At 38.5% G+C, this 26048-nt stretch overlaps 1 protein-coding gene and 1 long non-coding RNA gene across 2 annotated transcripts in view; both read left to right on the top strand.

Moving 5' to 3' along the window:
- Positions 1–3013: 3013 nt before the first annotated feature.
- Positions 3014–26048, top strand: part of LOC146579762 (scavenger receptor cysteine-rich domain-containing protein DMBT1-like) — a 40035-nt gene continuing 17000 nt past the window's right edge. The window contains exons 1-5 of the mRNA XM_085267993.1: positions 3014–3017; positions 4209–4517; positions 4777–4785; positions 5858–6166; positions 23713–24021. Coding sequence (XP_085124119.1) covers positions 3014–3017; positions 4209–4517; positions 4777–4785; positions 5858–6166; positions 23713–24021 — 940 coding nt within the window. The remainder of the gene's footprint in view (positions 3018–4208; positions 4518–4776; positions 4786–5857; positions 6167–23712; positions 24022–26048) is intronic.
- On the top strand, positions 8759–9921 carry LOC146579763 (uncharacterized). Its single transcript, XR_014890722.1, has 2 exons — positions 8759–9092; positions 9673–9921. It is a non-coding gene; the product is annotated as an uncharacterized LOC146579763 (long non-coding RNA).

Below are 26048 nucleotides of genomic sequence, written 5' to 3'. Positions count from 1 at the left end.
CACATCTCACATATGTTTTACTGTGGCACCCAACTATTCTACAACTGAAATGCCTTGGACTGTTAACCATTTCAGGCAAGTGGAGTGAACCATATTTTGTTACACTCTCATCTGATTGGGGCTTCCTTTTCTTGATTTTTGGAGAGAACTCTTCATTACTGGTATTATTCAGGTCTTGTTCACGTTTGTCCCTGGTTTCTCAGCCAAGAGGAGCTTGAACTCCAGATACTGTGAGTTCTTTTGGCACATTGAGATCATTGATAACTTTCAGCAACGACGTGATCTTGTAGAAACAATCAGGTGTCATGGATTCAGCTATAATTGCGACTCTTGTTTTTTTACTTTAGTGGAAAACATTTCTGCATTTTACCCATATTTTATTTTTAACTCAAAATCAAAAATTCCAGATTCTCCTACATGTTGGTTTTGGACCAGATAGGATGACAGATTTCAGGTGGCCCTGTGTCTTTCTCTATTACATCCGCCACTGCATCTTGATAATCTTTGTGTGGCTCCTCCTGGGTTCTCACCCTCTCCTATCTGGCTCACATGACTCTCATCTTCTGAAAAATCTATGTTTGAATCTCCCTCAATGATTGTGTTAAGAATTCTCTCTGCCTTTGTCAAAGAGTTGTCTACTAGGAAAAAGTGAAATAAATATAAGTACAAAGTCCCGACGTGCACTAAAGTACACATTAATAAATTAGTCATTTCCTCTGTGAAACTAAATAAGCTTAATTCTTAAAAAAAAACCCTCAAATTATTTACTAGATGTGTATTTTTGAAAATGAATCAAAATCTGATTTAAAAAAACATTTTAAATGTAAATATCATGCTTACCTTTCTTTCTTCCATAAAATATGCTTGTGGGCATGACAGCCATTTTGAAAAGGTGGGAAAAAGACAATTGGCAAGGCCACACCCCCACACATGTGATATCATTTTAAAGGTACTGTTGTCCTCTCTAAGAAACATCAGGACTTAGAAGAGTGGCAAGTAGAGTATGAGAGGTACAAGCAAAAACTAAATGTGTACTATAGTGCACAAAAATGAATTACTGGGTCTCAGGAGGGGCAATCGATCTGCATGGTGTGGAGCTAAAAGCACAGCTCGTACTACACCACTTTAGGCTCATATGCAACCGTCATTGAATCTGTTTCTGAGGTTATTATTAAAATGAGTAGCCCAATAGGGTTCATCTTGTAGGACTCAATGTTTCTCCTCTTCCCCCTCTTTATTTTCATTCTGTTTTGGTTCTGTGTTTCCTTAAAAACGTTTGACACAGAACACTTTCATTTCCATAACAAATAGTTAGAAACTGCATACAATTATAAAGTCATCAAAGATGCTTTAAAGAAAGGAATTTCTTTAAAAACTGCATTAAAATATTTTAAAGGAAAATTGTAAATATAATGTAGTAATTCTGCATAACAGCTGTTTGTGATGTTTTTTTAAAGCAAGTATCTCGATGAGTGTTGATATTTATAATATAAACATTACAATATAATATAAACACTCTTATAATATAATTATAATGTAGTTTATATTCATTCAATACACATGATTTAACATGAAATTGTTTGTGCAATAAGGATTTTCTGGAGAATTTTAAGTGTTGACATCAAAACAGCAGTCCCAAACCTTTTTTGCGCCACGGACCAGTTTATGTCAGACAATATTTTCATGGACCATCCTTTGAGATGTTGAGGATAAATACAACAAAATAAAACCTGGACCGGTACTAAAAAAAGAAGATTTTTTCATAACGCATGGGAAAAGACCCAGGGAAACCAAGTTAACTAAAAAAAAAAAACGGAAAAAAAAATGACACTAAAAGCCAATAAAAACCCTGAAAACGATGAATTTTGAGCCTCAACTCTTGCGGCCCAGTACCAAACAACTCATGAACCGGTGCCAGTCCATGGCCCAGGGGTTGGGGACCGCTGATTTAAAATGTAAAGATCTATTAATATAAAAGACTTATGTAAATGTACACATAAAATGTGCACATAAAAAAAAATCTAAATTATCAGTAGGTTGTAGCAATTTAAAAACTCAGCTACAATTGTATTTTGACTTTTGTTTCTCTCATTTGTCTCAAATATTGATTAAATGTGCAAGGTTTTCAAATTTGTAAAACAGTAAAAATAGTACACATAGTAAACACATAGAGATACACAGAGATTTTACATGGGTAAAAATTAAAAGCTGCTAATGACATTTTAATACGCTATGGTATTTCTTTTATTTAACATGAAATATCCCCCAAATCCCCAAGATCTCATGCCAATTCAAGGCAACAAAAAATAATATTTTATTTTTAATTTCTATGATTTTTTTTTTACAAATTAGGTCACTTTTTCCAGCTAGTAGGATATTGCTAATGTTTCAAATTTGTTTTAGAAATCTATTGTTTCCTTTTCCTTTCTATAATTCTGCTTCATGTGGGCAACTAGTGATCAATATTACAAGTCCTGTATGTTCTCTCAACAATCTGTGGTCTCTGTGTTTTGTTTTCAGACATCATACTGGCCGGATCTGGATCGACTCGATGCTCTGGCAGAGTTGAAGTTTATCACAATAACACCTGGGGAACAGTCTGTGATGATGGCTGGGACCTAAAAGATGCTCAGGTGGTTTGCAGACAGTTAAACTGTGGAGCGGCACTAGAAGCTCCTCGGATGGCTTACTTTGGTGCAGGAAGTGGACAGATATGGCTTGATAATGTGACCTGTTCAGGAAATGAAAGTTCTCTAGCTCAGTGTTCAAACAGTGGATTTGGAGTACATAGATGTAACCATTCTGAGGATGCTGGTGTCATCTGTTCAGGTGAGATATATTTTTAGTCATTGTAAAAACTACTCGTACAGTCTTCAAATGCGGAGGGTTAACTAGTTAAACAGGTACAAACAGAAGGTAAATAGTTTAATCTTAGTTTGAGTACCTGTCCAACCTGAACTGCCTGCTTGTACCGTCTCATCAGTAGAAAGGTCTTCTGCCACCTTTCCATGTGATGGGTAAGTGTTTCATTCTGCCTTGGGAAGACCGGTCTTCCCAAGGTGTTTCAAGCACCACGAGGACTTGCTGTGTTCACTGTAGTTCACATTTTTCTCTAAGCTTGGTTTAATTGTTGGATGTTAAAAAGTTTGTACTTTCTTTCTTTTGTGTGGCCTTAAATAATGTTTGGCTATGTTTTACATGAAAATACTGCACATTGTAATGTAGTTATGCTGTATTACAGCAGCATTAAGACATTTTAAAACACACCAACCTAATATCTTAATAAGTGCACATGTTTCACGGTTTATAGTAATCAAACATACAGGATTTCACCTGAAATGACATTTGATCATTCATGATACATTCAATAAGACCTGTCTGGAGATTTTTGAAAAGGTAAATCAATTAGTTTCATATGTGAGAATGACATTTTAACAGCAATTAGTATGTAAATCTACACAAAAAATGTCTATTTACACTTTATGTGATCAAAAATCAACAGTAGACTGTTAAAATTATAAATCTAGTCACTAGTTTCACTTATGGTTGCTTTATTATTTGACATTAAATATTTATTAAACTTTCAAGGTTCTTCACATGCTATTACAAAATTAAGCCAAAGTGACAATACTCTGCAGTTCAAGCCTGATTAATTGTATTGCAGCACTAAATTGATGTCTTTGAGCTAAGTTCAGATTTTTTTTACATGTAAATTTCTTATATTTAATGTAAAACATGCCAAAGATGTCATGCAATTTAAAGCTGCACAAAGTATTTTAGTTTTTGAAAATTCTTTATTTTTTACCAATTGGCTTCCTCCCACCGTCCAAAGACATGCAGCTTGTGGGGATAGGTTGATTGGATAATCCAAAATTGTCACTAGGTGTGAATGAATGTGAGTGCGAATGGTTGTCTGTCCCTGTGTGTTGGCCCTGCGACAGACTGGCGACCTGTCCAGGGTGTACCCCGCCTCTCGCCCTATGACAGCTGGGATAGGCTCCAGCGCCCCCCGCGACCCTGAAAAGGATAAGTGGAAGCGAATGGATGGATTTTTTCCTGTTTTGTTGTTATTATTTTACCTTGAAATTTTCTGATTTCTTTTACATTGTAAGTTTTTAGAATTCTGCTATATGTGGGCAACTAGTGATGAAGATTACAAATCATGTATGTTGTATGCACAACGTAGCTTCTCTGTGTTTTGTTTTCAGCCACCAGATTAGCCGGGTCTGGATCGACTCGATGCTCTGGTAGAGTTGAAATCTATCACAATAACATCTGGGGAACAGTCTGTGGTGATGGCTGGGACTTAAATGATGCTGGGGTGGTTTGCAGAGAGTTAAACTGTGGACCGGCACTAGAAGCTACTCAGATGGCTCACTTTGGTGCAGGAAGTGGACAGATATGGCTGGATAATGTGACCTGTTCAGGAAATGAAAGTTCACTAACTGAGTGTCAGCACAGTGGATGGGGAACAAACAACTGTGCACACGATCAGGATGCTGGTGTCATCTGTTCAGGTGAGAAATATTTTTGGTCATCAACAAGATGTCAGATACTGTAAACAAAACCTTTTTTTTCTTTTTCTTTTTGATGCAGTGTTTACAACAGGGCTGGACTGGAACAAAAAATTGGTCCTGGCATTTTTGGTCCAGGCAGCCCATTGTGATCACTCAAAAACAAATAAAACCACACGCACACTTTCTTCTGTCTCTTCTTTACTCTCTTGTTTGGGCTGCTGTCCCTCCTCCTGCACTACTCCACAGCTGGTGCTAACAGCAGCCTCCTGTGACTGTTTGCTGCTGTTGATGGTGCAGCAGCATCATTTCTGACAGCTAACATGTTGATTAATTTGTATCTATTTATGAGTTTCTTTTTTCTTTTCTCCGTTAGCTTTCTGTGCCAAATTTTCGCCACTTCTTCTAAAATTTGTTCTATAAGGTGCATGAGTGCACAGCGAAGGTAGGAGAGGGCCTGGTTGTGTTAAGCACAGAGAAATGGCAGGTTGCCATCCTCCCACTTCACTTTCATTTGTATAACAAATTGTAGGAATCTTCACATAATTTTGAGTTTTCTCATCAAAAATGTTGATAAAGGGGCCGTTGTTTTCTGTTGTGATCTGTTCGTTAACAGAATTAAATGTTGACATCAAGAAGTAAGTGTGTCCTAATTATTTAAGAGCTGTCATTGAAAAACTCAATCTCATCATTGTATACCTTTGTTACTGAACCACAGTGTAAGAGGACTAACATTTCCCTGTAGTTTAAAATAAATAACAGTTTTCATGAAGTGATGAAATGGTCTCACGGTGCCAGTAGATCATTTACATTTTGAAATTTTGAAATGCTACTATTAAAAAAATTATTTTAAACTGAGATGTAGTAATGCTGTATTACAGCAGTATTATGACATTTAAAAAATATTAAACCTATTATCTTAATAAGGGCACCCTTTCAAGTTTTATGTGCATTAATTACTCCGGATTTCATGTAAAATCATATCTGATCAATCAGTTTGTATTTTAAACCATCTAACATTATCAGAATAGTACATTAGGATTTTTTGGAGGTTTTTGAAAAAGTAAATCCATTATTGTTATATAAAAATAACATTTTAGCTGCAAAGGTCTGCCTAATATACATGTTTGTTTTTTTTAATGTAAATTAATACATAAAAAAGCATGTGATCAAAAATCAACAGTAGTTGTAATTGTCTACCCAGGTACAAGTTCTACAATAGTATTTCAAATTCCTATCAAATATTGCCATTTGTGCACTGAACCTTTTACCTTCTCTATTTTGCTCTCAGGTTTCCCCAATTGTTCTCTCAACAATCTGTGGTCTCTATGTTTTGTTTTCAGACATCAGATTAGTTGGCTCTGGATTGACAACGTGCTCTGGCAGAGTAGAAATCTATCACAATAACATCTGGGGAACAGTCTGTGGTAATAGCTGGGACTTAAATGATGCTCAGGTGGTTTGCAGACAGTTTAACTGTTGGACAGCACTAGAAGCTCCTCAGAACGCTCACTTTGGTGCAGGAACTGGAGAAATATGGCTTGATGAAGTGACCTGTTCAGGAAATGAAAGCTTTCTAACTGAGTGTCAACACAGTGGATTTGGAGTACATGATTGTGACCATTCTAAAGACGCTAGTGTCATCTGTTCAGGTGAGATATATATATTTTTTGGTCATCCACAAGATGTCAAACACTGTAAATGAAGCATTTATTTACAACTACTCTTACAGTCTTCAAATGCAAAAGATGAATCAGTTAAACTGGTACAAAAAGAAGGTTAAGTGTTATCTGTCTGAGAATGAGAGAACTGACAACTGAAATGAAGAAGGAATTTATAATCTTACCAGCTCCGTGGGCAGATGTCATCTCAGAAGGTGTGACACCCAGTGAGAAAATAGCAAGTTCAAAGAAGTTCTTGGTGAAAGTGAATCTGGCTGCTGTCGACTCCTCCGTGGACATGAAAGACCCAGCTGTGATGGAGTCCATCATGAATTCGGTAACTTATGTTAAGAAATCTTAGTAAAGTGTCTATACTTGTTTTTTAATGAAAAAACCTTCCAGATGTTTTTAAGACAGTCTTGGGTAATGAACGATCCCAGAAAAACTGCTTTATTAGCAGTTTTTGTGTCTCTTTCATGTCAAATTTCATTTAAAATGTAACAATAACAGTCTATAATTTGTGGTGTAATCATTAAATTCTCTTTTCTGTTGTGCAGATCAAAAATGAGCTGGGAGGTACGACTGGTGACCTAAAAGTGAGCTGGTGGAAACTTCCAGAAAAGAAAGATATCAAAAAACAAGAGATGTGTACTCCATAGTTCACACTGTTTGTTTGAATAGATGGATGAAGGCAGCTTACAGCCTGTAATACTGATGTGATTCATTTAATCTTTACTTTTCACATGATATCTGCATGTTTACTTGTTTTTTGTTGTGGTACATTTAGTTGTTAAACAAACATAATCTCTCTCGTTTGATGACTTATTTCTGTGATGATTTTCCAAAGGACACAAGTTCAGTTGGTGTCTTCAGAGAAATATTACAGTCAAATATGAAATTTAACATCTGCTTTGAATTGAGGTAAAGGAAAGTGATTTTCAATGTAAGGAAGTTATATTTCCATTTGGTTTGCATCATGAAAAACAAAACATATGGAAATATATCTTCCTTGACCTTCCTTGTCCGTAAATAATTTTTCTCTGTCTGTCACAAAGTCAGAATTGAAAGTCAAACCACTTTATTTGAGAATTGACTGAAAAACTATCAAATAAAATGCATCTGTATGTTTTACTAGGACCCATTTCAGTTCAAACCTGTATATTAATTAAAGCTTTGAATATTTTTCTCTTTATTAGTGGAAAAAAAGCATGTTACATTTGTTACACCCCAGCCCAGGGGAAATCAGTGTGCGACACAAGGAAAATAAAAAATAATAAAAAAAGGAAAATGCCCCCACACTCCCTGCTCTCAAGGAAGACGAACCAAAAACTGCCACAGATTTACAATATCCAGTCAGTTTATTAAGTCCCAAAAGGTAGCGGGCGTCAGGGTGAGCATGGCCAAAACAACAAACAAAACCCCCAAAAGAAAATACAGGTTTCTTACCTGCCTCCCTAACCAAAAGCAGGAGAAAAGGCTCCAAAAGAAAATGGCTTCTCACAACAAAACTATTTACAACACAGCAAAAGCTTCGCATTCCAGAATTCATACTCATACAGATTCATACGCAGCCCTTTGTCTGATACTCACTGTGTCTGTCTTAGCCTTTCTGTGTGTAATCTCAGAGCTTCAGTAGCTCTGTTCATAAAGAATAGCCTAACCAAAAAGTACAATCTCACTCATCACTGTTTTTCACATAGAAAATCCCGCCATGGCCACTGGCCACAAGGCAGAGAAGTTTTAAGAATAGCACTCACTGTAAAATCTTGGACAAATCAAATATGCGGATCATAATCACGGACACTTTTACACTGGATCAGTTAAGACCAGGGTTGACAGAGACCACCTCCAGTTAGCTACAAGGGTGCTGATGGAAACCCTCTACTGTTGGCCAAAGATAAAGAGAGTGAGGGAAGGTATGTTAAAAAGGAAAGATGGGAATGTGGAGGTGAGCGTAGGGACTTTAAATGTAGGAATTATGACTGCTATAGTGGTGGTCAGCAGGGCACTCTTACGGAGTGGCACAAATTTCCATGTCATGCCATTTTTTATGTTCATGGAATTTTGGCTGTGCTGAATGAATAGAGTTCATATTTACCAGATAATATATATATTTTTTTTTAAATAGAATTTTTGTCTCAATTTCAGAAATTAGCTTCAAATGGCTAAGCTACAGAGAAGTCGCCACATTTTATCCTAAAATGACCAAAAGGCCAAAAAAGGCCCAAATAAAAAACCTTAAAAATTACATTTTTGATCCCACATTTAATAGTATTTAATTTTATTTAGGACTACTCACCTTAAAGTTTGAGTTTTTATATTTGGCCACCAGGTGGTGCTACCGTTCAGAGCATGAAGCAAAATGTAACACTTTTTTGCTACAAGAGTGCCATGCTACTAAACTAAGTGTGTTTTGCTATTGATGGGGGATAATGGTGTGAGAGAGAAGAAACAATGAAAATCAGCTTCAACAACTGCTGAAAACAACACAGCAGAGAAACCAAGGCAACAACCAAAATATGAATTAATAACAGTAAATAATAAATAATAAACATTACTGAATAGCACTAGGTACACAGCAAATTCAAAAGTGTTAAATTTTTTGGTGTTAATAGTCTCCTTGCAAAAGTAGAGTTAATTTTACTCTAAGTAGAGTCACATTCTTTTAATGTAACTCTGAGGTGTAAAATGATAGTAGTTAAAATCGAGTGTTAAAAATGAGTGTTTCTCTGTCAAATCTGGAGGTGTTACAATGGAAACATTAACTCCTGACCTCTTAACTCTGAACTCCTAGAGGGGCTATGACACCAACAGAGTAAATTCACAGACTCCGCCCCCAGCACGGCTCCAATCGAAGCTGAAGTGAAGCCGTTTCAGAACATTTTGCTCTACATATTTGAGTTGTTTGCCATGCTTGGTAAGTCATTTTTTCAAAGATTGTTTCAATTATTATTATGAGCTTTTACTTCTGTGGCTCTTTGGAGTTGAGACAAAGCTGTGTGAAAGGCATTAGCCATGTTGCTCGGTGATAGCATAATATTCTGTTTTAGCTAGCTGAAAGGTATTGTTTGCGGGCAAATACCACAGCCTTGGAAAAAAAGCTTGCATGTGAATTTTCAGTCAAACCTTTGGTCAAATACACCTAAAACAATGTCTAGAATGTGAAATGTTGGTATAATGGTGCTACTTGAAGCCTGAAAACGATCGCCCATAAAAAAAAAACGAGCAAACAGCAATAGCTGACGTCCTGACTCGATTCTACGTTAACGTAGATCCCTCCAGAGTTTTGTGCACACGGTTTAGGTAAAAATGAAAAAGGTTGAGGTTTTACATTTAGTTCAGTATTACCTGTTGCCTGTGTCTTTGTCTTTTGGGAAAATACTTTACACAAGTAATGGCTCAAAGAGGATTCCTTTTTTTTACTGTGCTGCAATTGTTTACTGGATTATTTGTGCCATTAATTAGTGTCAACTAATTTTTATTCAATCTCCGCACAGGATATGCTTGTGAAGATGGAATATGGGGGAGAGCAGAAGTGCGCTGAAGTTCCACAAAGTGATGAATGAAGGACATGCATATTGTATTGAAGAAATAAGTGTTGAGAATGCTGTTATTTGCATTTACCATGTCAGACCTTTTGATAAACAAAATTCTAATGAAAGTGAGAACATGTATACTGTTACATCTTTCAGAAAATGTTTTGAAATTGTGGTGCACAGTTCAGAATAAAAGTTTTTCAAAAACCATTGCATCTTTTTAGTAAATGTTTATTTCCAAAAGAAATTTCTAGAAGTTCAGAACAGTAAAATTCCTGCTTTTTAGAATGAATTAGAAGATAACTCTTACGTAGTTAAACTAAAATACTCTTTGAGAGTTAATATATAAACTCTTAACACCAAGTGTTAAATTATCAACTCCAGACAGATTTGGTGTTTAACACTAAATCAGAGTTAACGTACCAACTCTCCAAAAAGAGTTAAATTAACACTCTCTGGTGTGGACCCATATAGACACTTTAATAGTGTTGAAATCAAATCCGACAGTGTTAATTTGGACATGCTGGATTTGCTGTGTACTAATAATACAAGATAGTGAGTGATAGTGATCGTGTTTGTGTGTACCTGTTTGTATACCTGTCCGTGTGAGCACGCTTTTATTCATAAGGTTTCTCCATGTAAGCGTCTAGTGTGGGAAGCCAAAGCCCTGCCCCCCAGGACATGAAGCCAACAGACCCAGGGGGCCCAGTTCAGCAGACAGAACTGGACCCTGGGTCTGTTGGCAGACAGAAATGAATGCAGTAGACACACTGACACTCCCCCATACATACTTTATACTCCCAGGTGCCAACATGGTGCCAACAGCCCAGATAACAGCAGGTGTCAGCACGGCCCCTCCTGAAAACCCTCAGTGTCTACATGGATTTAAAATTAAGAGGTGGGCATCAGCACCAGAGGTGAGGCTGAATAAACATTTCGTCCCCTGGATGCCATTTAGTGTCCCCACCCCCAAGTCCCTATATGTATGTTTCATGAGAGTGTGAGTAATGTGAGTGTCTAAGTTGTGGAATAATACTGAGGCACAGGTGACCAGCAGAAATAAGAGATCACCGAGACACTGAGAATAAATACTTGATTCTTGGCAAAAAATAAATAAAAAGAAAATACTACTACATCGGGGGGGTTTTATAGCAGTTGCAGGGAAGGGGGCATTTTTTTGTCTTGCAGGAAAAAAGAGAGACAGGATTTTAAATGGGTTATTTTTATATTTAATTTCACTGAGCTCTATGAAGTACACACTCCGTGGTCTTCCAAGTCATGTCGAAACTTGTATATGAATGCAGCTGCCTTCCCCCGGCTCCCCTCTGTCAAACATGATGGTGATTTCACATGGCCCAGTCTCATTGTGACACCGACTCGTCTTCACTGCATTATACAACTAAGTTCACACGTCTGCGGCATCTTCTTTCATCTCCTTTATTGTAATTTCCAGAGTAAAACATTCACCTTCACCATGAAACACAGCTCTGTATTTCTATGACAGCAGTCTGTATGTTTTTGTTAATGGTATTTATATAAACAAGTTATATGAGAATATTGTGTCATAAAACAAAACTGGTACAGCAACAGGTTTTATATGTGAAGGATTATATGGAGACAGAGTAAGACAATATGAAGTCTTCCATTCAGTAGGGTCAGCTTGACACTGAGAAGTAGCAGAATCTTAAGAATTGCATTGCACAGAACAGCACAGAGATTTGCATTGGGAAATTAAATCAGGATGTTGGTGTTGAGAGTAAAAGACAAAGGAAAAAAATATGCAAACTGTTAGAGGACGTAACTCAGCACTGAAGGATGATGGTTGCTAAAGGTAAGGACTCTTTAAGAACAAGGAGATGTGTTTGTTTAACACAACTCGATGCTCAGTTATGATGAGTCCAGTGAGGTGTATACTTGCAAGACAGTTCAGGGGGAGAGTGAAATAAACTGGAATACAAAAGAATTAATTCTAAGCATTATTAGCTTAACTTAAGGGTTGTTGTTTGTTTTGTTTTTTACTAAAAAGCAGCTGTTAAAAACTTCCAGACAAGCATTCAGCAAAACTCATATTTGATATTTAGTTATACACACACATCAGCCACTTTATAAGGTACTTTATTGCTAGTAGGGGTGTAAAAATAATGAAGTACATGATATATGCTTACAAATACACCTCTGAGGAATATCTCGATTTAGGGCTGCTCGATTATGGCAAAAATGATAATCACGATTATTTTCACTGAAATTGAGATCACGATTATTTGACGATATTTATTTAACCCTTTAAGACCTACTATAGAACCAAGTCCGCCAGAGCTTATATTATTTTTTTACATGTTGTAGTGCCATTTGTGGGAGCATTTCAAGTTGCTATGCAACTGTTATAGCCCATATTTTAATACTATGGACTTAATGCATACATAGTAATTACATTAATTGCAAAAAAGTGCAATAAACTACAAAAAAAAAATTGAAAATCGTTTTTGTTTTTTTACATATATTTCTACTTGGAGAAATTTAAGAGGTTTATCCCTCAAAACTTTAAATACAAAAAAGTTGCAAAAAATAGTTTACAACAACAGGAAATTTATTTTGAGTGTCTTCATAGTTTTATTTTGGAGATACACCAATTTTTATATACTGCAGGAAAAACAAAAAACAATCCGATGATGCAAATTTGCAAAGAAAACAGCATGTGCATCAAAATAAAATATTTCCAGCAGTGCAATTAGAGTTCTAAGCATCCCAGAAACTATTCAGAAAAGTCAAACATGACCAGTAGAGGTTTTTAAGACCTACAAGTAAAAAACTAAATTTTCCGCGAAAATGACGTCACCTCCGGTTTCAGCCAGGAAATGGCGGACATGCGATAGTTCGCGCTGAGTCTGTTTCATTGTGGGAAGTGTTATGAACAGCTGATCGGATCGGCAAAGCATGTTTCTGGAATATTATGTTTTTGTTCCTGCAAGCGCTTTTTATGCAATTTTTGCAAAGCTTTATGTGGAACGAAACCGTGACCGAGGACAAGCTGATGGCATCAGATGTAAGTACAACTCCTCCGGTTTCATATGCAAAAAAAAAAAAAAAAATATTGCGCTAGCTTACACGGTTCAGGTTCTACAGGGATTTAAAAATAGTTACACAAAACGGAGCGTGCTGCTCTGACCGGCTTAAAAGGGTTAACAATAACAATGTATTGAATAATGACTTTAAAAAATAATATAAAATAGTGTGCAACACCACTGAAGTTTTTTTTTTTTTACCTCTCTTTTCAACCAACAGCAGTCACTCTCCTCTCCAAATAACTTCTGCTTAGCTTTCCGAGCTTCCCTCGGGTCCTCTTAATCAGCGGTCTCCAACCTTTTTTGCGCCACGGACCGGTTTATGCCCGACAATATTTTCACGGACCGGCCTTTAAGGTGTCGCGGATAAATGAGGGAGGGGCTAATAATCGCCTCAGTCATTTTTAATGATCGTTGAAAGCCCAGATCGTAATCGTGATTAAAATTCGATTAATTGAGCAGCCCTATCTCGATTTGTCACTATATGCAGGGATTAAAGACTGTGTGGAAAATGTAGAGGCTTTTGACTGTTGCCAAGTTACTAAAAGCAAAATAACAAAGTGTATGAACGGATGGAAATTACCCAAAAGAGCCTGAAGAACGCAAAGAGGACGAGACAGGAAAATAAACAGGATACTAAGGCAAGGACTGAGGGAAAGATGTCATTATTCATACAAAAAACAGTAATCATGGAGACAACAACAATGGGATAGAAGGAGAAGTAAAATTAAATGCAAAAGACAGGAAACAAATGTCTACCCATGTAAATCGGGGAATGAATAACAACGCACTGAAAAAGAGACAGACAGGACATAAGTGAACTTAGCAGAGGGGAAGACAGAAGGATGAGATGGGGGGAGCTCTGTTAATGCTAATTAAACTCTATAAACACAACTGGTAACTAGTAACAAAGTATAATAAGAACTGATACTACAGAATACATCACAATCAAATCTATATATTAAACAAAAGGAGAGGCTAATGATAAACAAGAATTCAAACTGAACAGCAACAAGCACATATGTAACCCGTTCATGTGTTACGCCCGTCAATGCGTTGTGTTCTGGCATGAAAGTAAGAGGCAGGAGACAGTAAGGCAAGGCAAGTTTATTTGTATAGCACAATTCAACAACAAGGTGATTACAGCAGTTTTTAGTGATTCTGGAAACACACCTGATAATAAAGAAAAGTTGACGATCTGTAACAGGTCTGACTCTAAAGTCTTTGAGACCTTTTTGAAAAAACTTGTTGGCAGGACATCTAAACAGCAGGAGGAGGAGTTCAGTTGACCTAAGATGTCCTCCAGGTCTTTGCTGTTAATAGGTTGAAACTGTTTCATGGTGTTTAAACAGTTTTTTGGTGGACACAGTACATATCCTGGATCTGCTGTTGATGTACCAATTGCTTGTCTAATTTTTTGGATTTTTTCAGTGAAGAATTTGGCAAAGTCATTGCAGGCCATGGTCGAATGAAGTTCAGCTGCCACTGGCACAGGAGGGTTTGTTAGCCTGTCAACTGTAGAAAATAAGACCCGAGCATTATGGCTGTTTTTAGTGATGATGTCAGAGAAGTAGGACCTCCTTGCATTCCTCAGTTGTAAATTATAATTGTGAAGTTTCTCTTTATAAATGTCATAATGAACCTGGAGGTTTGTTTTTCTCCATCTGCGCTCAGCTTTCCTACACTCTCTTTTTTCATTTTTCACCAGTGTGGAGTTTCTCCATGGAGACTTTTTCCTTCCAGAGATAACCTTCACCTTAATGGGAGCAATAGTGTCCATTACATTTAACATGTTAGCATTGAAGCTATTGACGAGCTCATTGACTGACCCTCTGGACAGGTCAGGTGTTAATGGGAAGACCTGGTTAAAAATTGCACTACTGTGTTCAGTTATACACCGTTTTGTGATCACTGTTGTTGATATATTTGTGTGGGCTGAGATTTTACTTTCAAAGAAAACACAGTAATGATCAGACAGGCCCACATCAGACACAGTAACCTTTGAAATGCTCAGGCCTTTGGAGATCAGTAGGTCAAGAGTGTGTCCTCTATTATGTGTGGCCTCTGTTACATGCTGGGTCTTTGGCTCTTTACTGCACATCTGCAACACAGAAATACCGTATTTTCACGACCATAAGGTGCACTGTGCTAAAAGGCACAGTCTCAGTTATGTGTGCCATTACTGTATTTAACACACACATAAGGCGCACTGGACCATAGGGCGCATACAAGTACCGTATGCGTATTTAAAAATAAAGCGGGAGCAAACCTGAGTTCGATACCTTACTCACATTTTTATTACCAATAATCGTCATCATCAACAACACACAAGCATACAAGTGTGCGTATTTAAAAATAAAGCAGGAGCAAAACAAAGTTTGGTACTCACATTTTTATCATCAATCAAACCCATCGAAGTCCTCATCCTCTGTGTCTGAATTGAACAGCTGCGCTAAATCTCCATCAAACATGCCAGGTTCACTGTCTTCACCGTCAGAGTCGCTTTCCGTGCCGTGCGGCTCCTCAGAAACGATGCCGGCTTTTGCGAAAGCTCGAACAACAGTGCCAGCAGACATGTTAGCCCAAGCATCTACAATCCATTGGCAAATTGTGGCGTAACTCGCCCGGCGCTGCCTTCCACTCTTAGTGAAACTGTGGTCTCCACCGGTCATCCATCGCTCCCAGGCCGCTCGCAGCCTTACTTTGAACGGGCGGTTCACACCGATGTCCAGCGGTTGGAGTTCCTTTGTCAGGCCTCCCGGAATGACAGCAAGCTCACAGTTCATTTGCTTCACAAGTTTTTTCACATCGGCTGTGAGATGGGCACGCATAGAGTCACAGATCAACAGCGATGGTGATGCGTGGAAAAAACCACCTGGTCTCCTTACATACACCTCCCTCAGCCACTCTTTCATCATTTCCTCATCCATCCAGCCCTTTTCATTTGCCTTAATGATGATTTCTGCTGGAAACTTCTCTTTAGGCAAAGTCTTTCGCTTAAAAATCACCATAGGCGGCAGTTTCTGTCCATTAGCATGGCAGCCAAGCACAACAGTAAAAGAAGACTTTTCATACCCCGTTGTGCGTATCGCTACCGTGCTGGTCCCCTTCTTCTCCACAGTGTGACTCACCGGGATGTCAAAAGTGAGCGGGACCTCGTCCATGTTTGTGATGTGGCTGGGCTGGATTTTTTTGTCGCCGATGTGTTTGCTGCAGTAGGAGCGGAAGATGGCCAGCTTTTCGTAGTCCAGCTACCGTAGTCCTGGTCCTACCGTAGTCCTGGTCCGGATGGAAAAATGGCACCGTTTCATAAAACGAAAGCACCAAGACGGACCTCCTTGGAAATGTTCAATGTTCATCTCTTCAGCTAGTGAAACTGCTTTTAGCCGAATGGTGACCGTCGAAACGCTTCTCCCGCTCGCTCTTTGCTCGATGATCCACCGCTCGAGTCTTTCCTCCAACTCGGGCCACCTCGCCTTATGTCCGCGGAAACTCAGCTGCGTTTTCTTGACCTGCCGGAGCTTGTTTTCCAGCTTCCTCCATTTGCGAACCATCGATTCGTTAATCTTAAATTCTCTCGCCGCTGCTCGATTTCCATGTTCCTCCGCGTAGCTGATGGCCTTCAGTTTAAACTGTGCTTCGTAAGCGTGTCTCTTTGCCATTTTCAGGGTTGTTAAAACAACGATGTCCTGCATAATGCACATACCTGTTCTTTTATACAGGTATGTGCGATTGTCCCGGTATATACGATCAACGCCCACACTTCACCCTTTAACGTTCTCATGGTGTTCTCTACTACGTCCTCCTTACAACACATAGGGCGCACCGCGCTATAGGGCGCGCCGCACTTTTTGAAGAAAATCTAAGACTTTTAAGTGCGCCTTATGGTCGTGAAAATACGGTATGTGTCTGTTCTGTGTGTCACGCGACTGCCAGTACACCTCTCCTGACGAAGGAAAAAAAGAGTGCCGCGAGTACACTCACAAGCCTCTAGCGATCAGGCTAACTTAGCATGCTAGCATTTCAGCTGCGTTCTCGGCTAAAACTCATTATAAGTGTATATTAGTGAACTCCGCCCTCCACAAAACTTATCCCGAATGAGTCTCTTAATGACAAACAAAAACGCGGCGGTTCGGCTGTATTCACATGGCAGCTTGGGATCTGAACAAACTTTAATTAGCTGAGAGCAACGTGGCAGTGACTTACCTCCGGCCATGCTGAAAGGAGCTGTGACCGGGGCACACATGCACGCGCCTACGTCACCACGCAGCGCACACACACACACGAACGCACACAGACTCAGATGACACAGGTAGGAGATTGAGATGCAAAATGACATATTTAATCCAAAAAAATGTGTTTTGGGTGAAATTCAAAAGTATTTAACACATATGTTACACATACACAGTCATACAGTGTACAACATGTAGTGAAATGCTTGTGTCCAAGCTGCACACGTAGACGCACCGCTCCAGAGTTCGGCTTTTAGCATGGGGGGGTCAAGCCAGGACCCTTATTGGATACCGGGCGGGAATCGAACTTTTCATTACACTATCCAGCTCGGACCACCCACCAGTCATGACAGGGTTGGCCTAATTTCCAAATGAGCAAGTAAATTTTAATTATTTTACTTACCACATGATATGACTGTGTGATTAACCATGAACCCTTATACATTAACCTTGTAATAGGTGGAAATTGAATGTGTTTAAAAATGTGATTTTGTCACGGTTCTGGGTCGGTTCGACCCAGTAGTTTGAGTTCTGATGTTTTGGTTTATTTTTGTATGATTGTTGTGTTTTCGGGTGCTATTATTATTATTGTTATTAGATTTCTTTGTGTCTGTTTGTTCTTGTTTAAGGATTTGTTCTTCGGTCGTGTCTGCTTAGTATAGGTCTAGTTCCATGTGTCATTTTTTTTAAGTCGTGTCTTCTGTCTTTGTAGTTGCTGGTCCGTCTGTGTATCTACCATGTTCCTTTCGTGTGTTCTCCCTGCTGTCGCCGTCATATACCATCTTCCGTCTTCCTTCATGTTCAGGTTCGTGTTCTTGTTCAGGTTCAGTAGTTTAGTTGTCCCAGTATAGTTTAGTTCTCCATTTGCCGTTTGCCCATTCTTATTTTTGTGTTCACTATTTACATATTTACATAGCTGCGGGGAGACAAATTGCAAACAAGAAAAAAATATAAAGACGGTGTATGTTTTTGTGTTCTGCCAACACTTCCCCTACATTTTTCACTTATATTTGAATATCCTATAGATACTGACAGTTAACCATATTACACAATGTTCAACTTTTTTAATTCAGCTGATGTTTGCTGTTAATATTTTATGCACATTAGTCCAATAATAGTTTTACGCGTGCTGAGGTGTTTTTCGTAGTGTTTTATTGTTTCTTTTCTAAAGGGGATGGTTTGAAAATGCTTCCACCACTAGTTATTTTCAGCTCTGTGTTTGCGCGTGTACTGGGAAAATTCACCGCATGCCACTGTGTCAATTTCCAATATCCACTGTCAATGTCCACGCACAGCCAATCACATAGTTTTCCTTTTTGAGTCATTTAGTTAATCAGTAATCAATAACAGTAATTTAATTTTCTACTGATGCTTTTTACCTGATGGAGAGCTTTTATTTAAAAAGTCAGTGTCCTCAAAGACTGGTACGTTCTTTGATTTGGTATATTGTTTGTGATGGGAAGGCCACACATCAGCCTGTGGGTGTCACAAACAAGGATGCAGTGGACTCAAGAGCAGACTCAATTGCTCGTACTATGTACAATTTATTGAAAGGAAAAGGAACTTAAACAAGACTGGGTCTAACAGAAATCATTCGCAGGAGCTGAGGGAGGCCCGAGGGCGGAGAAACGGACGTAGAACACAGGGAGAACACGGGCGGGAACTTCTGCAAACACAGGAGAAGGGTTTTACTGAATGGGAACCAATTAAAGGGCAGAGGTGAGTGGTACTAGAGGAGAGTCTTGTGCTTACTTGAAAACACCGGCTATTAGGCGGGGAAGGGGTTGCCGTGGGAGCGTTCCAGGGATGGTGGAGAGTGTGGGGAGGCTGGTCCAGGTTCCAAGGTGTCCAGGGAAGTTGAAGTATGGGCTGGAGGGCAGGCTGAGAAGAAGATGTGGTCCTAGGGTTCTGGGCAGACTGTACAACGGGACGGAAACAGAACCAGCGCTGCTGGTGAGTACGACGGGTGATGAATCTGGAGAATACAGGAGACGGAGAACACATTAACCCACGATCCAGGCACACAGAGTCCGAGCACAGAGGAGGCCAAGTTTACCACGGGTGGTAGCAGGACGAACTGGCGAGGAGTGGCAGGCAGTGCTGGCTTAAAAACCCTCTAGATGGAGCCCTGGAAATTGGAAGCAGGTGATGAGCAGGCCAACTCCACCCCAGGGGACGGACAACAGGAACCTGGACCACACCCGACCCGACACTCCCACAGCATATGACAGTGGGTGGAGCTTGGCATGTGGTTATTTGAATTTAATAAGTCAAATTAAATCAGGTGTGGTTAGAAATGGCTCTCCAACTGTTTGTCTCCTGTTTCTCTGTGGTAACTATTCTTTTATGCAAAGGTGAGAAAGAAGTTTTATTTTTATTTAATATTTTCTCATTGTGTAGTTTATTACAAGTTCAACTGCACCTCTTTAAAGACTATTGCAGATAAAAATGTGTTCTTTAGATACAAACAAACTTGTGAACCTGCTTGTAGGCTGACACAACATGGGAATGTGAGTCAAAATGGATCAAAGAAGGAACTCTCATTTAAATCCACCTGACCAGGTCAAAGAATTAAATACATTATTATTACAATGCATTAATTTTCTTTTACGTAGTCTAAGTTAAAGTCAAATTTATTTATATAGCTCATTTAAAACAACTATTGACCAAGGTGCAGTACATTTAAGATAACAAAAAGAGGAAGGAAGACATGATTTAAAAAAAAACATTGAAATTTGAAAAATTAAGAAAAATAAGCATTAAATGAGAAGATTTGAGTAGGAAATAAGACAAATAAAAGCGGTACAAGCTCATTGTGATTTAAAGGCCAAGGGAAAAAAGTAATACATATTACTTTAAAAAGACAAAATAAAACAAGTAATAGTGTTTTTATACTGACAAATAGAAAGTCAGTAGAAAGCAACTACCTTGTGACTGGCAGTGCTGAATTCAATAACACTTTATTAATCAATAGTAACAATAACGAGGACGTTTTAGTTTACCTTTAACAATATCTACTAAACTGGTTAATAACAGGTTTGTTGGCCAGTGAAATTATCTGGATCATAACTGTAAAGTTGTCCCTGGTGTTTATAAAACTTTCTCAATGGTTACTAATGTTCACTGCAGCTATAATATTGTTATAATGTTGAAACTGGTCATTATAGTACTACATGTTTTAAACTTAGTGTACACAGTCAGGTGGTGTAAATCATAAAACTCCTTTTTCACTAAATGTTTAGATTTGTTTCCTCTTGCTGTTTGGTCAGTAAGAAACCAAAATGTGTTGACAAATTCCACATCACTATAATCTGAACCTTTCACCAAAATGTTCACATCAGCAATTCTGAAAGTGCCGAGACATAAATGATTAGAGAACAGATCCAAGTTGAACTTTCACATATTTCCGTTCTCTTTGAAACACGCTTCCTAATGCAAACCAGTCCCTGGTTTAACATATTTATTTTATGTTCCACTTTGCAGATGGTCATTCACAGCTGTTTGGTAAGTATCCAAGAACAATTTAACAACTTCAAGTTTCAAGTTTGATTTCAACCCTGTTTGTTTCCTCTGAGCTACACAATAAATAGATTCAGTTCGACTCAATTCTATTTTATTCATATAGTGCTAAATCCCAACAACAGTTGGCTCGAGACACTTTTATATATAAGCTATATATAAAAAAGCTATTATAAAGGTAATAGATAGCACTGTCCTCATTTGTGCCACGCATTGCTTATTTAAATTTCTGTACTACTTGGAAAAGAAGAAAACTTTTCTCTCCTCCTTTTGTGTTTCTCTCTCACACACACACACACGTTTTCTTAGTTCTCTCCAGGTTTGCATTTAAGCATGCGATTAAAGTACACATGAAAAACTTATAAGCTAATTTACATCATGGAGCCTTGTAACACTGTCTGCATAAATGGATTTAAGAAATAAGTCCTTAAACTTGAAGTTTTTAGAACATGTTCGGCACCATCTTCTGTCAGTGCAGAATGTAACGTCACCATATTCGTTGGTCAGCTGTGGTCAATAGGTCTACATTTGTTTATGATAGCTAATAGCAGAACCAATAACTCCAAAATAAGAGAGTGAAAGTAGACACTACATCCTTGTTTTTTGACAGAAAAACTGTTATGTCTTAAATCCAGGTTCACAGACAGAATTGCATCCATGTCAGTTTTTGAGGGCAGGGCTCAATGGCGTGAATTAGCCTTTATACATGTAGTGTTTTAAGTCCACTTTGAATCATCTGTCATAATTCAGATTTAGAAGTTTTCGGTTTTGTGATTCAGAATTAAACTCTTTTTCTGTCTGACTTAGTTTTTAGGGCTATTTTTAAAATGTTGCTTTTAAATAAAAAATATCAATAAAATTACTTTTAATTTTATGATAAAACAAATAAATAATTTGTAAATCTAATACACCCAAATTGTATTTACAATAGAATGTAGAAAACGCATGAGTGGTGTGATTTGGCCCTAACATTGCATTAAATTGAATTGAAGTGTGGATTCGTCTCTGATTCATACAGCTTTAACTCGCATTTGTGGATGGAGAACTCTGTTCACAGAGAAAGATGTCAAAGTTCAAATATTTCTGAGCTCATGAAGTGTTTTCCATGATCCCTGCTTTTAATGAAGCGCTGCCTGAAGGACCTAAGATTACAGGCATTGTTAAATTGCATTTTCATTTACATTTTACACAGGATCTTTGCTGGAATTGGATTAGCAACAAGTATTAATAATCTGTCAGACTATAGTTTTTATCAGTCATCACCAGCCACAATTACTGTAAATCTTCTCCTTTTCATAGATGTTATAGTAGGGACATGTTTAAATTACCAAACATTACAGAAAAATCATGTAAAGTTACCTGATAGTGATGGGTGACGTTTGTAGCTAAACAGGTCCTGTAGCAGCACCGTTTCCAAAACACTAGTTTTGGGAGTGTCACCTGCAGAGATGGGCAGTAACGCGTTACTTGTAATGCATTACTGTAATCTGATTACTTTTTTCAAGTAACGAGTAAAGTAAGGGATTACTATTGCAAAATCGGTAATTAGATTACCGTTACTTTCCCGTAGGAACGCTGCGTTACTGCGTTACTAAAACTGTGATTTTTTGCGAGAATGTCTCATGACAGTGATGTAACCGAGTGCGCCGTTGGTGACAACAGCTGTGTGCAGATCAACAATGGATCATATATCGATTGTGGGAGAGAGTATGAGCGTGCAGCGTTTAAAGCGTGGAAGTACTGACCTTACTTTGAGTTTGATTCCATAAAAAGTGACAAAAACATTAGCGTCCGTTGTGCGTGGGAAGAAAACTTCTTTTTACAGCGAAAAAAAACCCTAAACGTCCAAGCAAGCACCGAGTGCGCAACGACGTAATGGGAAATTCACAGAGAAACTCGTGGATTCTTCAACTGACCGCGGCACACCTGCACCAGGGTAAACCTCCGCCTACTCCAGTCCTGCTTTACAGGTGAAAATAGAGCAACAGGACCGCTAGTCTGTAACTTTATTTATTTTCTGCTGTGTTTTACTTGCATCTATTTGAAAGAGTGAGTGTAAACACAAAAAATATTTTATTTTATGTGCTGGAATGTGCAGAAAATAAGTTTAAATGTTAAACTAATTTATTCAAGTCAGAGAATGTTGCATATAATTAAATTTTTGCTTGATGCATAAAGTTAAAAGATTAAAACTGATAAAACAAGTTAAAAAAAGAGACTTTTCCATTTGATTACATTTTGTATGATGGATTATGCAGAAAAAGTAGAATTGGGCTGAAAGATCTATCGCTTTATCACCTCTTCAGATTGTAAATCGTGTTTTTAAAAAGTAACTAAGTAATTAATTACTTTTGAAAATAAGTAATCAGTAAAGTAACAGGATTACTTTTTTGGGGAAGTAATCAGTAATTAGTTACTGATTACTTTTTTCAAGTAACTTGACCAACACTGGTCACCTGTACCGAAGTTTAGGTGTTGCATTATTATTTAGTTTTGCTTTGTGATCTATGGCTCCTTAAAAAAATCTTCAACACAGGACACTTTCATTTGTATAACAAATTGTTAGAAAATGCATACAAATTTAGTTTTGTCATCAAGGATGCTGAGAAGCAAATGTTTTCTTTCTTTTTTTTCTAATTGTGTGGTTGTGGTTTGTTAACAGAATTAAATGTTGACAACAGGAAATTAGGGTGTCCTGATTGTTTAAGAGTTGTCATTGTGAAATTTTAAGTCTTAACATTTTATCATTTGTATGATATAAACATAGTTACAGAGGACAAAAAATTCCCAGTGTAATCCTGTGTTAAAGCTGTTTGTAACATGTTTTTTAAAGAAAAAGCTAATATCTCAATGAGTGTAAATGTTTCGATGTTTCTATTCATAAAAATGTGTGATTTAACATTAAATCACATCTGAATCCTCAGTTTGTACTTGACAGAATTTATGATACATGCAATAAGGATTGTCTGGAGATTGTTTTACCACTTTAACAATAAAGGCGTGTTAGCTATACAAAATATGCACATTAAACAAAATGCCATCAAAATTATGGGTAGACTGTTGTACTTTTAAAAACTTCATACTGTTAGAAACGTTCGCTTTTAGAGTGTGATTTTCCTTTTCTATAATTCAGTTATGTGTCCTGTATGTTCTCTCAACAATCTGTGGTCTCTATGTTTTGTTTTCAGACATCAGATTAGCCGGGTCTGGATTGACTCAGTGCTCTGGCAGAGTTGAAATCTATCACAATAACATCTGGGGAACAGTCTGTGATGATGGCTGGGACTTAAATGCTGCTGAGGTGGTTTGCAGACAGTTAAACTGTGGACCGGCACTGGAAGCTCCTCAGAGCGCTTCCTTTGGTGAAGGAACTGGAGAAATATGGCTTGATGAAGTGACCTGTTCAGGCAGTGAAGACTTTCTGACTGACTGTCCCAACAGTGGATTTGGCAACCACGACTGTGACCATTCTGAGGACGCTAGTATCATCTGTTCAGGTGAGATATATTCTTGGTCATTCACAAGATGTCAAATACTGTAAAGAAAACTTATTTTTACATCAAACGATACAGACTTAAAATGTAAAAGGCAAATGAGTTAAAACAGGTACAAACAGAAGGTTAAATAGTTTGTGTTAAATAGCCAAGAACGGCATCTAACTTTAAATCTGTGACAAATCAATTACATGCATGTCTGTCTTCGGTGGAAACTCTTTGAGTCGTTAAAAGTAGCTGCAGTTATATTATAATATACTATAGTAGTGCAACCAAATATATATGTAGCCTGGCTAAATTAACCAGCCCAGAACACAGATTATCTTTTAATCTGAATGATAAAGTAAGCGCTCAGAAGAAAATAAAAAAGGTTGTAAAAATAAAGAAATAAAATTGTTACAGACAGTTCTTATCCAGTAACAGCTTTGTGCACTGGTAACCCACTGCTACTGCAGGTTATTTCCCCAACTTTATCAGCATCTGGAACTCAAGGACGTCTAGCGTCATTTTGTGTCTGATATAAACCCATACATAAATAAAACAAACTTAGCAGTGCAAAAATAACTGTAGTGGCTTCTCAGTGCATTAATTCAGCAGAAAGCGGAATATAGATCCCTCTGAGATGAACGGCGAAGTTGGTTGCAGCAACTCCTGGTGTCTTAACTGTTCCACACTTTGCATTTAAAACAGATCACGCAGCGAAAAAAGGCATTGCACACCCACATAAAACCAATGCAAGCTAGCACTCCCGTGAATGTCTCTGTAGATCCCCATGATCCCTTGCGCTCTCAGGGGTACCCCAAAAGAAACAGCGCCATCCAGTGGCATGTCCCATAATGTCAACCTTCCACCTGGCTACATTCTCCCCTGCTTAAGAGTCAACGTCCCCGGTGACTCAATTGGTATATCTCAACTCATGCACTGCTTCTTTAAAGAGGGCAGTACCCATATTAGTCAACAACTGAGACAGTATCTCCGGGCTCAAAGTGATGGCATGACATGCTGATACAGGGACATGTTAAGGGTTTGAATGCACTCCAGCATTAGCTCTTTGACTCCGACGGGGCACTGGTGTTGGTGTAATGACCCCAATATCCCTGTTGGTTTCAGGAGCAACTGTCTCTGGTGTGGACACCTGCTCAGAGGCAGACGGTGCAGTAACACGAGCATCATCAGTGTTTACAGACTCTGAAATGCCACTGCTTTGAACTGCTTCCCTGTCTTCATCAGACCCCTGCTCTGCTATTGGGTATGAGGTTTCTCCGAACAACACATACTCAGGATCTGAATCTGAACAGCCTGTTTTCTCTTCTGTCATAGGACCCGCTACCACAGGGGATTCATTATTTTTCTTTTTCCTGGGTGCAGGAATTGGGCCAATACAAGGTCTAAGGTTAGCTCTCTGAACCCATTTTACTGGCCCACCCTCCACAGGCTCCACCGCATGTGTGCTGCCCTGGACTTCGACAACCCTATAAACCACAGGGCTCCAGGCGTCTTGAATTTTGTTCCTGCCTTGGGGCCAGTGTTGCAGATAAACTAACTGACCTACTTCAACAGGGGGGCAATAGACCCGGGTTTTGTCCAGCTCAAGCCTTTCTGCTGCTTTCTGCTCCGTGTACTGCCTTGCTCTGTTATGTGCTTCATTTAAGCGCTGCTGATGCACAACCAGCCAGTCATGTCTCTTATCAAGCACCTGCTCCTGACCTAGTAAAGCATCTACAGGAAGGTGGGGGTGCACTCCAAACATGAGGTAATACGGCGAGTGACCTGTGGTGGCATGGGGAGTCACATTGTATGCATAGACCAACTCTGCCAAATACTCAGGCCAACGGCGTTTCTTGTCTGGTGGGAGGGTACGCAATAGGTCATGAAGTGTCCTATTGAAACGTTCACATTGTGCATTACCTTGGGGATGATGTGGTGTAGTACGGCTTTTTTAACCCCATATAACTTGCACAGTTCCTGAATCACATCACTTTCAAAATTTCTGCCCTGATCAGAATGTAACCTCTCTGGTACACCATACC

The sequence above is a fragment of the Mchenga conophoros genome, linkage group LG3 (assembly GCF_057382185.1).
Source record: "Mchenga conophoros isolate Kocher_MC1m ecotype Shallow Benthic linkage group LG3, M_conophoros_male_GT1.1, whole genome shotgun sequence".
In the NCBI taxonomy this organism is placed as follows: Eukaryota; Metazoa; Chordata; class Actinopteri; order Cichliformes; family Cichlidae; genus Mchenga; species Mchenga conophoros.
Note: the sequence above shows the minus strand (reverse complement) of the source record. Positions and strands in the feature narration are given on the sequence as shown.